Raw genomic sequence first — 13,567 nt, forward strand, 5'->3', positions numbered from 1 at the left:
AATTAAATATAAAACAACAACAAATCGGTGGAGTGTTTAAAATATCAGACTCCACCAGAAAACCCCGGAGCTAATAATGAACACTTTCAGCAAAGTAGCAGGAAACTTAATTAACATTCAAAAAGCAATGCCCTTCCTATATACCACTGACAGGCTGAGAAAGAAATCGGAGAAACAGCCCCATTCACAACAGCCTTAAGAAAAATAAGAACCTCACAATAAATCAAAACAAGGAAATGAAAGAGCTCTACAATTGAGATAGTTAAAACCCTGAAGAAGGAAACTGAGTAGGACACTGGTGAAAAGACATCCTATTCTCATGGATAGGAAGAATATGAAAATGTCCATCCAACCAAAAGCAATTTACAGACTCAATCCAATCTCAATCAAAATGGCAAATCAATTCTTCACAAAAATAGATGTATAATGGGAACACAAAGGACCTTGGATACCCAGAGCAATCCCGAACAACAACAAAAAATGTTGGAGATATTGGTATATCTGATGGCACATTATATCATGGGGTCACAGTAATACACAGCACAATGGAGGGGCTGTGGAAGTCAGACAGCTGAGTCTTCCTCCTGAATGAATGTTCTACTTACATCTACAACACTCTCTGCTGCCTGCTCTGCAAAACAGCCACCAGAAATAGCTCATGTCTGTTCTCAAAATCCACACTAGGGAGATCTTTGACAGTTGCAGAAATCCCACTATTGACCTCTGACCCTCAGAAGGTCTGTTCCAAGCTACCATACCCAGTCATACTTCATCTGGAATCTATGAGGCCCTGGATCTTTGAGACAGTGGTAAAATCTGCTATACAGAAAAGGCTGCCCCGGTGGCTGTCAAATATGTATATATATATATATAATTTTACCTGCTTTGGTTAACGAGAAACTGAATGTAGAACAGGAGACAAACTGCTGAGTGCAATCTCTGAAACTAGAGATAAATCTAAGTCTGGTACGAATGTCATCCTTAAAGCATCCTTCAAAGCGAGTGCTGTGGAGAGGGTTGTGCCCTGCACCATCACATCACTGACTTAGCTGGCAACCCCACAGTCATCAATTGACCCACATTGACCAACCCTAAGAGAATAGCTGAGGCTGTGGGGGAGAAGTCCTGTAACTGCCTCCTGCTCAAAGTGAAGCACACTGACTCTGACCAAGTCTTTGTAAGTGTGCGAGTTTCCCGGATCAATGGCATGTTGATCTGAGTACAATTAGATCCGCAGAATCAAGGAGGAACTGGGCCCAAGGCCTAGTCTGCTGGTAGGTCCTTCAAAGACCCTTGGCCAAGTAAGCTGGGGGTTGACAATTCTTGGAGCCAGCAGCCACCACAAGCGACTTAGATTCCTATCCCTGATGTCATCCAGCAGCCCCAGGCTGGCCCAGTGCTTGACTGGCCTCTGCAGTTAACACCCTCTCCTGTCATTGGCTCAAAGCTTGGCCTGACCACCCAGAGCTAGACATCCCAGCTCTGTAATCATATGATTACTTCAAATTACTGTTTCTGACTCTTCACTTCCCACCTCGCATCTGGAGCCTTCTTTGTACCACCAGTGTTACCTCCAGTGTGGCCACAGGCCTAATCCTTGTAGTTCTACTAGCAAAATAAAAAACCTCAAGTCCCGTCCTCAAAAAGCCAGCATACTTCTGACACAAAACCAGACACCAAGATCAGCCCAAGCAATGATAGCCACCTGATTTTTCTTCCTCAAAAAGGACAAAAATACAGTGGAGGAAAAATATAGTATTTTAGACAAATGGTGTGTGAATAACCTATAGACAGACAGATAGATAAATGATAGATAGATGGATGGATGGATGGATGGATGGATGGATAGATAGATGGATAGACAGATGAATAAAACTTGATCCTTGTCTCTCATCTTACATATAAATCAAATTACAAATGGATTAAAGACCTCAACATAAGATCTGAAACTCTAAGATTGCTAGAGGAATAATTACGGAGTACTCTACACAATATAGGCACAGATAAAAGGCATTCTCAATGGGCCTTTGGTTGCTTGGAAACTAAAGCCAATAATTTGTCAAATGGGACCTCATGGGATTCAATGGTCTCTGTACAGTAAAGGAAACTATAAAGTTAGTGAAGACACAGAAAGTCTGTGTTAACTATACACATCTGACATAAGATTGGTGGACAGATTACACAAAGAACTCAGCATTAAAATAAAATAAAATAAAATAAAATAAAATAAAATCCACTCAACCAAAAACAAGAAAATATCTATGGAACTGAATGAAGAATTGTCAAAAAAATGCAAATGACTAGCAAATACTTTTAAAGGTGTTCAAAGTTATTATCCATGAAGGGAATGCAAGTTAAAACTACTTTGAGATTCTATCTCACTCCAGTCAGAACAGCCATCATCAAGAATATAAATGTCAACAAAGGCTGGCAAAGATGTGACCAAAGGGAATTTAATTGGTGGGAATGCAAACTGGTGGCCACTACTGTAGAAATTAGTCTGGATATGTCTCAAAAACATAAGACTAGAACTTCCATATGATTCAGATACACCACTCCTGGGAATACACCCAAAGTACTCTGTATCCCACAACAAGATACCTGCTCATCCATATTCATTGCTGCTTTCTCTAATGACTAGATTTAGGAAATGGAATCAGACTAGACATCCATCAGCAGAAGAATGGATAATAAAAATGTGGTATGTATATACAATGGGATTTTATTTGGTACTTAAGAAAAATGAAACTATGAAATTTGCAAGAAAATGGATTGGACTGGAAAATATCAAACTCAGTAAAGTAGCCCAGGCCCAGAAAGAAAAATGCCATCTGCTCTCTCTTTTTATGAAGATCCTAGCTTTGAATTTTTATGTTTTTATTGTCAAGCTTGTGTGAATGTCTATAGTGGCCAGGAAGCAAAAAGTGATTTGGGGGTGAGCTTCAGCTGGGGGAGGGGGCAGTACAGCACATATGGCGTCAAAGAAGGGAAGATGCTAGACCTGAAAATGTTTGTGTGAGAACAGGATAGGAAAAGACATGTGGAGAGAGGGCTAGCCAGAACTAAAGGTGCATGGCAAATCCACATAGAGACCTACTATTATAGAATACATTTAAATCATAATATAACTTTTAAAAGAGTCTGAACTGAGGTTCTCAGTTTTTAAATAAAATCCCAACGCCAAGTACAGGAGACCTCCCTATGAGTTTTCCTCCAGGGAGGGCTGGGAGATTCCCCAAAACAAAACAGGATATTGCCATTGCCTAGTTGCCCATCAAAACTAGATTATAATACCTTATTGCTGAAGATACATCTTGGATATGGTATGCAAAGAAGTCAAGCTGGGACCTATCTGGAAGCTCTTGCCCTACTGACTAGTGTTCATTGTGTTACAAGGAGCTGTTTTGACTGCTGGAGGGTAAAGACAATATTTTAACCACCTGTGGTCCCTTCTTAGTACAATTCCAACCTACCAGCCAAGTCATCTCCATTGGTGCAATAGCATGCCTAGGGGTGGGGAGTGGCTAACTTCTTTCTGATTAGATTTGAGACTCATTCCACAGGAAAATAAAATAGATGTATTATAAACACGGTCAAAGCCAAATGCCCTAGGGTATACCTTATTACTGTTCTTCCAATAACTGGACATGTTGTCAAAGTGTCTTCTAAATATTTATGTTTATACACATAGCCTGGCGCTTGGCCTGCAGCAGGTGAAAAGTTAAGGCAGGCTCAGAACTGGTCAAACTCCTGAGAATAAGTGACCGTTTAGTGCTTAGCCCTTAGTGGGACCTCCACACAAACCCTGTCAAGATTCAGGCGACATCACAGAAGGGGTCCAGAAAGGTTGTAAGAACTGGAAGTTGGGGAGGAATGCTGTGAAACACTATCTTCTCAATATGGCACCATTATTACAATCGTGACTGCACAACAGCTATGGATACCTGCATAAAATCTGCGTAAGACTTAGTCCTTCAGCTTTTCATCATGGAAGGGGCTCATGAGGCCCCACCCCTTTCTATGGCGTCATTGGGGCAGTGCCTGTGACTTAGTAGGTTGCTATTTTTTGCAGTAGTATAACCACTGTCCATACTTCAGTAACTTTCTATCCATGCTTATAGAAGCAATCCTAGCTAAACTCAGCATGTCCAAAGAAAAAGAAGAAAAGGATACAAGGCGGGAGGGACTAGCTGGCAAGAAGAAACCAGAGAGGTAGAAGGGGATAAAAGAACATAATTGGGGGTGAGTAAAACCACAAGACATTGTATATGTGTATACAATAGTTAAAAAGTAAAGAAAGCTGCCTTTTAGAAGCTCAGATATTGTTCATTCATGTTCCCACTTCAGCAAAGGGAGAGATGAGGAGGTATTCATGAGACCCAATCTGGTTTTTCTCTCCTAGGAGCAGCTGGATAATTTCCAAAGGACCTTTGATTATCACAGCTGGAAACAGCGTGTTTGAGAGGGCAGGGTGGGGCGTGACTGGCCTCTACTGCAAGGAAATAAAAAGTGCAGTTTAGCAGCTCAGAGACACAGAAAAGCCCCAGATTAAATAATTGCCCATCCATAACAGCAGGTAAAAATCTCCCATGGCGCTATGAATGTGGACATAATAATATAATTATGGTGGCATGTTGGAAGATGGGAATCTGCCCACTTCTTTATGAGTTCTAAGCAATATGGCCCAAGAATTTATGGATGACATATCAAAACTTCCTTTGAATTTGTTGATATGATAAATTTAAAAGTATGAGAAAGAGCACTCACCATTACCAAACTAGAAAACTGTTACAGAGTGATAGAAAAAGGAGAATCAGTTACTAGCATCCATATATTCTCACAGAGTTTCTAGATTACTAATGTCAATTACTATTGAAGCTTACCTCTAACACCGCTCTTCCATAAGTAACCACTTAGCCAAGACTGGGATGATGTGTTTTCAGTGGTCATTTCTTCTTCAAACTTACCCCTTGAGTTCCGCCAAGCCTTCGCAGGTCAACTGTACTTGTATCATTAGAACAGGAGAAATATTCATTTCATGCTGTGATAAACTATCGTTTCCTATTTTTTTTTCCTCAACAACACATGCCATTTGGTTAGTCCTCCAGGGAAACTAACCCAGTGTATCTCATTCTCAACCACATGAAAGGCTATGAGTTAGTTTGTGTGGAGACTATATACTTGTATTTTAATGATTACTAGGGGAAACCTAAGAAAATCCATAACCAGTGAATTCCATAAAGCCTTGGTTCATTCTTTCAAACTGGAAGCAAACATAAAAGGAAACTTGCACTAGAAATATAATTTAACAAAATAAAAGAAAGAACAGTTCCTTACACTGTATAGTCTAGAACATTCTAGGCATTGTGCTACACATTTTTCCTAGTCCTGACATTTAGTAATCTCTCTCCTTTTTTGGGTGATGCTGGGAAACAATGGTTGGAGGATAATTGAGAGGAAGAAAAGACCTGAATGTTTCTCGATTTTGCTTTTCCCAGCATCATGGTCAGCTTGTTCTTCTTTCGATGATTTATCTGTGCTCCCTAAATTGTACTGTGTCTCTCTGAGGCACCACCAGCAGCAGCAGGAGTGTGCTCTCCTCAACAAATGTTCTAGGCTTCCCATGAGGTGTCTGCTCCCATCTCCAGACTGCCTTAGAGTGTTTGAGTTCATGGATCTAAGGGTGAGCATTCTCCTACAGTTCTGAGTTATTTCTGTATTCTGCTATCATTAATTTCCGTTCTAAAACATCTTTTTAAAACAATTCCTTGAGGCTGGAGAGATGACATCATCATTACTGCTCTGGGAAAGAACCTGACTTCAGTTCTCAGGATTCATGTCGTGGCTCACACCTGCTTGTAACTCTAGTTCCAATGGATCCAAGAACACCTGCATGAATATGGTGCCCATGAGCTTGTTCAGGCACACACACACACACACACACACACACACACACACACACACGCATGCACGTACGCACACACTCACTCACTCACTCATACACACATAAAAATTTTAAAATCCATTCTTTATATTGAATTTTCTCTGTTAAAATTATTGATAACCTTGTAGTTAGAGTTTTTCTGCCTGGCCCAGTCAGGAGAAATCTCTCTCACCTGCCAGGCCCATAGATGCTCAAAACCAACCATGTAAACTACACAGAAACTTATATTGTTTAGAAACTGTATGGCTGTGGGAGGCTTCTTGTTATCTACTTCTTCTATCTTAAATTAACCCATTTCTATTAATCTATACTTTGCCACATGGCTCGTGGCTTACCAGTACCTTAAATCTTGTCATGGCAGTGACTGGCGATGTCTTTTTCCACCCAGCCTTCCACGTCCCAGAATTCTCTTCTCTCTTGTCCCGCCTATACTTCCTGCCTGGCCACTGGCCAATCAGAACTTTATTTACACAAAGTGATATCCACAGCACTTCCCCTTTTCTTTTTTTTTTTAAAGTAAGGTTTTAACTTTTACATAGTACAATTACATGTAACAAAACAATCATCAAGCAAAAATTACAGTTACAATATTAAAGAAGATATCTTATTTATCTTATATTTGTAAGTCTAAGGTTTTATATCTAACTAATCTTTTATCATAACTGAGGAAATTATAACTATCTAGTCTTTAACCACATCAAAGACCTCAGAAGGATATATTATTACCTGAGAACTAGGAGAAGGATGCAAGCAACTTTCGGGAGTCTTGTAGGGTAGACAGAGACAGCTGGCAGCCTGGACAGTCACCTAATGTTCCTTTGTAAAGTTGGGGCATTTGTCTTCAACCCACAGGGCTAGAGTCTCTTTGTCACTTTTTTTAGTGTCCTGTAGAATGTCTGGCAGTTTCCTCTGTGAAGCAGGAACCTGAAGGACCATTTTGTCAAGCAAAGTTTAGTGGTCACCTTTCTATGGGTCCTGCATGTCCAGTTGATCAAGCAGTCCAGGCAAGAACAGTTTCTTGCCCAAATGGCTATTTTTGTCAAGTTGAAGATAAACTCCATATGAAGTGTCTTCAATGCCCATCCTCCTCTCTGAAGTAAATCAGTGCTGCCAGGAGCAGACATGTCTCACTGTCCAGAAAGTCTAAATTTTAAAAATATTTTAAATGCCATATTCTGCAGGTCTTTGAAGTATTTGAAGATTACCTGTCTATCTGAAATATCTCTGTGTATACCTAGAAGACTTAACTAACATGGCTACAAGTATGATTATCATAGATGACTAATTATTAATCTATTTTTAATTATCCATTATAATTTTAAATGAGCTGTACAAACATAATACCTTAAACATGAGTAGAAATATGTACATAGTATAACAAAATTAACTTTAAGTTTGTATCAATAGACTAAAGTCTATACCAATGTAAAACATTTTAAACAATTTGTTGCTCTTTAGAAGTAAGTTCCTTAATCTACCCTTTCATCCTATTATATCTATATCATATCCCCTTTTCTTCTTTAGAAAGAGATCACATTTATAATCAACCTGATTTAAATAAAAATATTGGTTTTTCTCTGTCCCACACCAGAGGGCCCTTCTGATTTGGGAAACAAGAAACTCAACCTTTTCTTTTAACAATATGTCTGGGTTTAGAGAAGGAGTGAGCCAATTCCATCTCCAAAACCAGCTTGATAATTTTGGGAAATTGGGCATAGTTTCTCTTATTACTTCCTGTTGGAGAGGGGCGCTGTATCTTATGGGGACACAAAGAAAATTTTAGGATTATGGAGTAGTCCATTAGGGTGAACCTCTGAGCCAGTTGCCTTGAAACCATTCTGGATGTCAGATCATCTGGGCCATGGTGTCATTGGAGACCTTTCAGGTGGTCTTGGCTTATCAAACCTGATGTATCTTAATCTGGAACAAATCCATAGCCTCTGGCTTTCTGTGGAAACAAAAGCAGAGACTCCTTTTCAAAGCAACATATCCTTATATCCAAATTTTGAAGATAAGGTACCTTTAAAATTTACATATTTGTTTAACTCAACAGCTTTTATGATCAAATCTTTTTTTTTTTTTTTTTGTAGTTAAAAATCCCAAAGACAACATAAACCAGATTCTCTGTGTAATATCCATCTTTGTAAGACTGAAACACTGCTGTGGCTGCTGGCTCCGCCCACCTCAGCTTCCCAACATGGCAGTGGTACAGTTTACTGCCAGCTCTGGGTCTGGAGTCATGTGTACCATCAACTATCAGAAGCAGTTCTATCAAAGCAGTGCATAGCCCAGAAACTTTGTTTTTTTAACTAGCAAAGGCTAAATCTACCATGTAGCAGAGTAAAGTGCTGCTTGTAGACTCCTCATTCCCATCACACTGCAGGTCAGATGCACATGCCAGGAACCCGCCATAGTAGCGCAAACCGACAGGCTGCAGCTAACTTGAGAGAGACAACTAGGAAGCTGTTTTTAGCTCCATCTTGGAATCTTTTTTCTCAGGTTTTAGTTGGAAACTCTTGCCAACACGTTGGGTGCCATTTGTAGTTGGAGAGCTTCTCTCCAGGTTCCACCAAGCCCCCTTGGTCCCACAACCCACGTATAAAATAATCATACAGACAATTATATTATTTAAACTGCTTGGCCATTAGCTCAGGCCTACCGTTGTCTAGCTCTTACTCTTATATTTACCCCATTTCTGTTAGTCTATACTTTGCCACATGGCTTGTGGCTTACCAGTGTATTTACATGTTGCTTCATATTAGGTTAGAACTTTCTTATTTAGACAAAAGGGGGAGATGTAGTGGATAGCCATCCCAGCATTGGCCTGGAAGTTCCAACCCCCATTGAGGCTTCAGTAATGGTCACGCCCACAAGGCAGGGTGGAGGAGGAAGCGGAAGACCAAGGATCGAGAGGAGGTCTCTCGCTTGGTTCCGGGACCCTGGACACTGGAGGTAGACCGAGCAGAGTTCTCCAGAGAACACCGCCGGACTGCGCTATACCTTTGCCAGACCCTGCAACCTACCCCTTCATTTGTAAGTTACCCCACAGAATAAACCTCCCTTTTAACTACGTGGAGTGGCCTTAATAAATTCACCAATACAACCTTGTTTTTCTAATTCAATTTTCTCTATGACAACTTTACCTGATTATGTCAACCATAGAAGTAAATGAATTTATGTACAAGGGGTTTATTAACTTGTCTACTATTTCATGGCAACCACAAATTAAAACTAGACTATGGATCCAGATCTACAAGCATAAAGTTGCTAATATTTCAGAAGGAACCAGAGACAGAGAAAGACAACTATAAGAAATGTGTGCTTTCCTATTTTAAAATGTAATTTAAGAAGAAAGGTATAAGAATTATAATCATCTCCCTCTCTTCTCATATTTTCCTGTATCATTGTTGACCTATTAATAGATGGATCCTATTTCTGCTTCCTTGCATGTCGCAGCTACAATAGCAAAAGGGTTATAAAAACAAAGCTACAAATGTACAAGGAGAGGAGGTAAGAGCACATCAGAAATATTGAGAAAGTTACAGAACTGTGGGGGAAGTTGAACAAGAAGGATCAAGGCCCGGCGGCGGTGGCGCACGCCTTTAATCCCCACACTCGGGAGGCAGAGCCAGGTGGATCTCTGTGAGTTTGAGGCCAGCCTGGGCTACCAAGTGAGTTCCAGGACAGGCTCCAAAGCTATGTGGAGAATCCCTGTCTTGGAAAAAAAACAAAAAAATATGGATCAAGACTAACTATAACCAAGAAAGAGAAACAAAAGTCTCCAAGGGGGACCAGAACAGACCTCAGATGCAAGAAGAATAGTCCAGCCTGGAAGGAGGGGACAGGACCTGCCTGTACTGAATCCACCAGGTTTAAATGAATCCCCAGCGGTGCCTTGGTCCTGGAGGAGATGGGAATGGAGGGGAGGGGCTGGGGGAAAGGTGGGGGTGGGGCGGGAGGGGGGAGGACAGGGGAACCCATGGCTGATGTATAAAATTAAAACACATAATAATAATAATAATAATAATAATAATAATAATAATAATAATAATAAAGAAATGGAGGGACCAGTTTCTTTCTACAAGGTGATAGATAAACAGAAGGATTGATTGAAGTTCTTATACACAGCAGTTAAACTATCCAAGTCCCTTTCCTACATTTTATAGCTCAGTGGTGACATGTCCCAGTAAACCAGTAAATGACAATAAAGGACAGCCTGAGTTTGGTAAAGTTCACCTCAACTGTGGCCTTAATGAGACTGTGGCATGAGTAGAGGAATGGAAGGGAATCTGGACTTGCAGGGGTACAATGTGGGAAAGAGTCGTAGGATGTGCTGAGTACCTCCTAAGGCATAGAATCAACTTATTATCATTATTAATTTATGAATACAAAGCACAGATGATGCAGATCCATGGGGAGGAGGCATCGTGAGACTTTCTACAGGAGAGAAGGGAATGAGCAAAGAGTTGGAGGAAGAAACGTGACTATGAACCAGCTAAATGAGGGATGAGAACAGAAACCTGCCAACAACAGTTTTCTACCCTTGGTTACTCTTATCCTGAACAACAATACCCCCCAAAAAATGATACCTCAAAATCACATTATACAGACCACAAAGTGTGGCCCATTGTCAAACTTCCAGCTCTGTGAAGCAATAGCTTGCATTTTTAAAAAAGAAATCTTATCTGAAGCCTTCTTGAAAGACCAAAAGAACCCACAGTGAGATCCTTGCAAGTGTGGCAAAGTGGCGGCAAACTTCTCTAGACAGAGTGGATATGCTAATTTAGGGTACCACCTCATCTGTGTCAGGATTTGACATCCCTGGTAAAGTACTTGCCTCTTGAGTACCACCAAACCACATGTGTGAAATTGAAAAATATGTTATCTATCTTTTCAAAGAGAGAACTACTAGGCACCACAGAAACCCCATCCTGTTACTCTTGCCCATAGGCTGAGTCTCAGATGAAGTGAAACACCATTTATAAAATAATTCCTGATTGGATGAATGCTTCCAGTAGTTGGTACCAAACTTTCTGGGCTCCTTCACATCCATTCTCATAAACTCAGGCAGCAAACTAAAACCACTGTCACTTAGGGGTCTCTTTGGCCATCCATTAACTATCAAACTGATCTTGGGAGAGCATCCTTTCCAGACTTGCTTCTGCTCGGTAATTTATCAAATTCTAGTCATTAGTGTGGGGTTTCGTTCTTTAAAAAATTGATGATAAAATGCACATCCTAGAAGCACTGTAACTTCTTTATTTGAATAAATGCGATGAAAGGGGTTCAAGCCTATGTTCACTCCTGCTCAAGAATACTTCTTATCCCGCCTCCCTCATGCCTTGACTCATTGGTCACTCTTCAGTTCACGTTCTTCTCACAGGGCAGTGGATGTCAACACAGAGGAACAAAGAGCTACACAAGAACGAGGGGAACACAGGGACAGCTGGTGAAACCACCTCCCCCATGTGTGATGAAGTGTCGACTATTAACCTAAGACTACACCATGACTCCTAACTGGTACCAAGATAACAAGCCCTTTCTCAAAACGGCCTCGCATTAACTCTAAGAATGCTTTCCTACACTTAGCTAGGTTTGCCGGGGCTGCAAAAGCCCATGGAACCCGCTCTCCTTTTGTGGGCCATCTTTTTTTCCTAATGAAATGACTTCATAGGGTTTGGTTTTCTTCTTCAGTTTCTTTTCTCTTTGCTTCATAATTTCTTGAAAGCGAATTCTCTCCTTTTCCTCCTTATCTTTCAGCTTTTGGGCCTCACATGCTTCTTCTTCTTGCTTTCGGGTCTCCAAGTTTCTTTGCCACTGTGACAGACATAATAATTCATTTACATATTGTTTTCCATGAAAAAGTACACTTCAAAATAGCTTTTCAAATCCCGTCACTATATGCCATTCTCCTTTCACCATTTCGCAGAGGCATGCCTCAAGTTTCTTATACTTGAGCATTTTTGAAAACTGCACAGACATGTACATGCCCCCACGGAAACAGATTTTCCTCCTAAAGGTAGGATTTGTTTCTACATCCCAGAGTAGTTTGCTGTCTTTTTGAGTACTGTTATTTCTATGACAGCATGTATTCTAAAACGAAAGATACAGCTGAGGCAAAATAAACAAACACAAAAGGATAGAAAATACATAGTAAAGGGAACAATCTTATATTATCCCTAATAGGCTGAAGGTGAAATTAATAGTTATGAAACTTCTTCACCATGGCAGACCATGTGAGAGTTAGGAGTGTGTAAGCAGTGCTGGAAATAATGAAGAATAAACACCTTAAGGAACTGACCCTCTTCCAGCACAGGTGCCAGAGGAAATGGTTAAAGGGAGGAGTGAGCAGAGTGGGGTCATTCCTGGCAGGATATGCTGGAAACCCCTAAAAATCCTGCCTACCCCCTCAGCTCAACCCACAGCATGCCATTCAGCCTTACTGACAATAATACAGTCTTGTAAAACCTTGACATGCTCATATGAGTAAACATTAAATCCAAAGCGTAACAACAGATATCCATAGTATATGAATGTTTAAATTTTAATGATACAAGGAAGTAAGTTACGATATGTTTCTTGAGATGTTATCTGCACAACATTACATATTCAGCTTCTCATAAAATAATTTTTTTCGATGAAATACACGGGAAATTGTGGCAAAAATATCCATAATATTCAAGCACAGCCTGAAATTCATTTAGTTCATAAATTTGTGATATTCAATAGCAGCAGATACTTTTTCTCATATATAGTCCTCAGCTCAAAAAAAAAATCTTATACTTTATATTTGGCCTTTTAAATTTTTTATTGCTTGCCTGTCTCATAAAAGTATCCCATCCACTGTGACATGCATCCCATTCCCATCTCATTCCTTTCCTTCTCCAGAGGGAACCCTTCATGTGAGCAAGTCTTTAGTGTCTCCTTTTTGTGTGCGACCCACTGAGTCTGGACAGTTTCTTGCCCAAACATGAGTCGGAACTTAATTACTAGAGCAATTTATTAGAGGCTACCCCATGGGAGAGAATGACAGCCCAGCCTCAGTGACTGCCGACGGCCAGTCATCCCTCGGGGACATGTGAGGACTCATATATGATGAACTGTGCAAGTGCCCAGTATCGTGTAAACCTTGTGCAGGTAACCATGAAGACATGAGTCCAATGACTCCAGCGTGACCAGAGGACAGCTTTCTGCTGTGCAGCCCCTGAGCCTCTAGCGCGCACACGCGCGCGCGCACACACACACACACACACACACACACACACACACACACACACACCACACACACACAGAGACATACACACACCACACACACACACACACACACACACACACACCACACACACAGAGACATACACACACCACACACACACACACCACACACACACACACACACACACACACACACACACACACATACACACACACACAGAGACAGAGAGAGAGTATTTAGTTCTTATATGATTTTTAAGTAGAAGAGAATTACATCACTTGCCCCCTCCATTCCATCCCTCCAGCCCGTCCCAGCCACCCTCCCTCAAACCTCTCCCAACCATCCCACTCTCAAGTTGATAGCCTCTTTTTCTTTGATTATTTTATACATACATGTTTGTGTATGTGTAT

The 13,567-nt window shown here is 40.7% G+C and overlaps 1 protein-coding gene across 2 annotated transcripts in view; it reads right to left on the reverse strand.

Moving 5' to 3' along the window:
* The window catches only part of Tmem232 (transmembrane protein 232), a 332,354-nt gene that overhangs the window by 103,030 nt on the left and 215,757 nt on the right, over window positions 1–13,567 (reverse strand). Inside the window, exon 9 of one of the 2 annotated variants that reach the window (XM_036173475.1) lies at window positions 11,650–11,761. The exons of the other annotated variant lie outside the window; for it this stretch is intronic. Coding sequence (XP_036029368.1) covers window positions 11,701–11,761 — 61 coding nt within the window. The 3' untranslated portion in view covers window positions 11,650–11,700. Of the gene's footprint in view, window positions 1–11,649; window positions 11,762–13,567 lie in introns of those variants that run through there. 2 annotated transcript variants of the gene reach the window in all.

Source organism: Onychomys torridus, chromosome 23 (genome assembly GCF_903995425.1).
Source record: "Onychomys torridus chromosome 23, mOncTor1.1, whole genome shotgun sequence".
Classification (NCBI taxonomy): domain Eukaryota; kingdom Metazoa; phylum Chordata; class Mammalia; order Rodentia; family Cricetidae; genus Onychomys; species Onychomys torridus.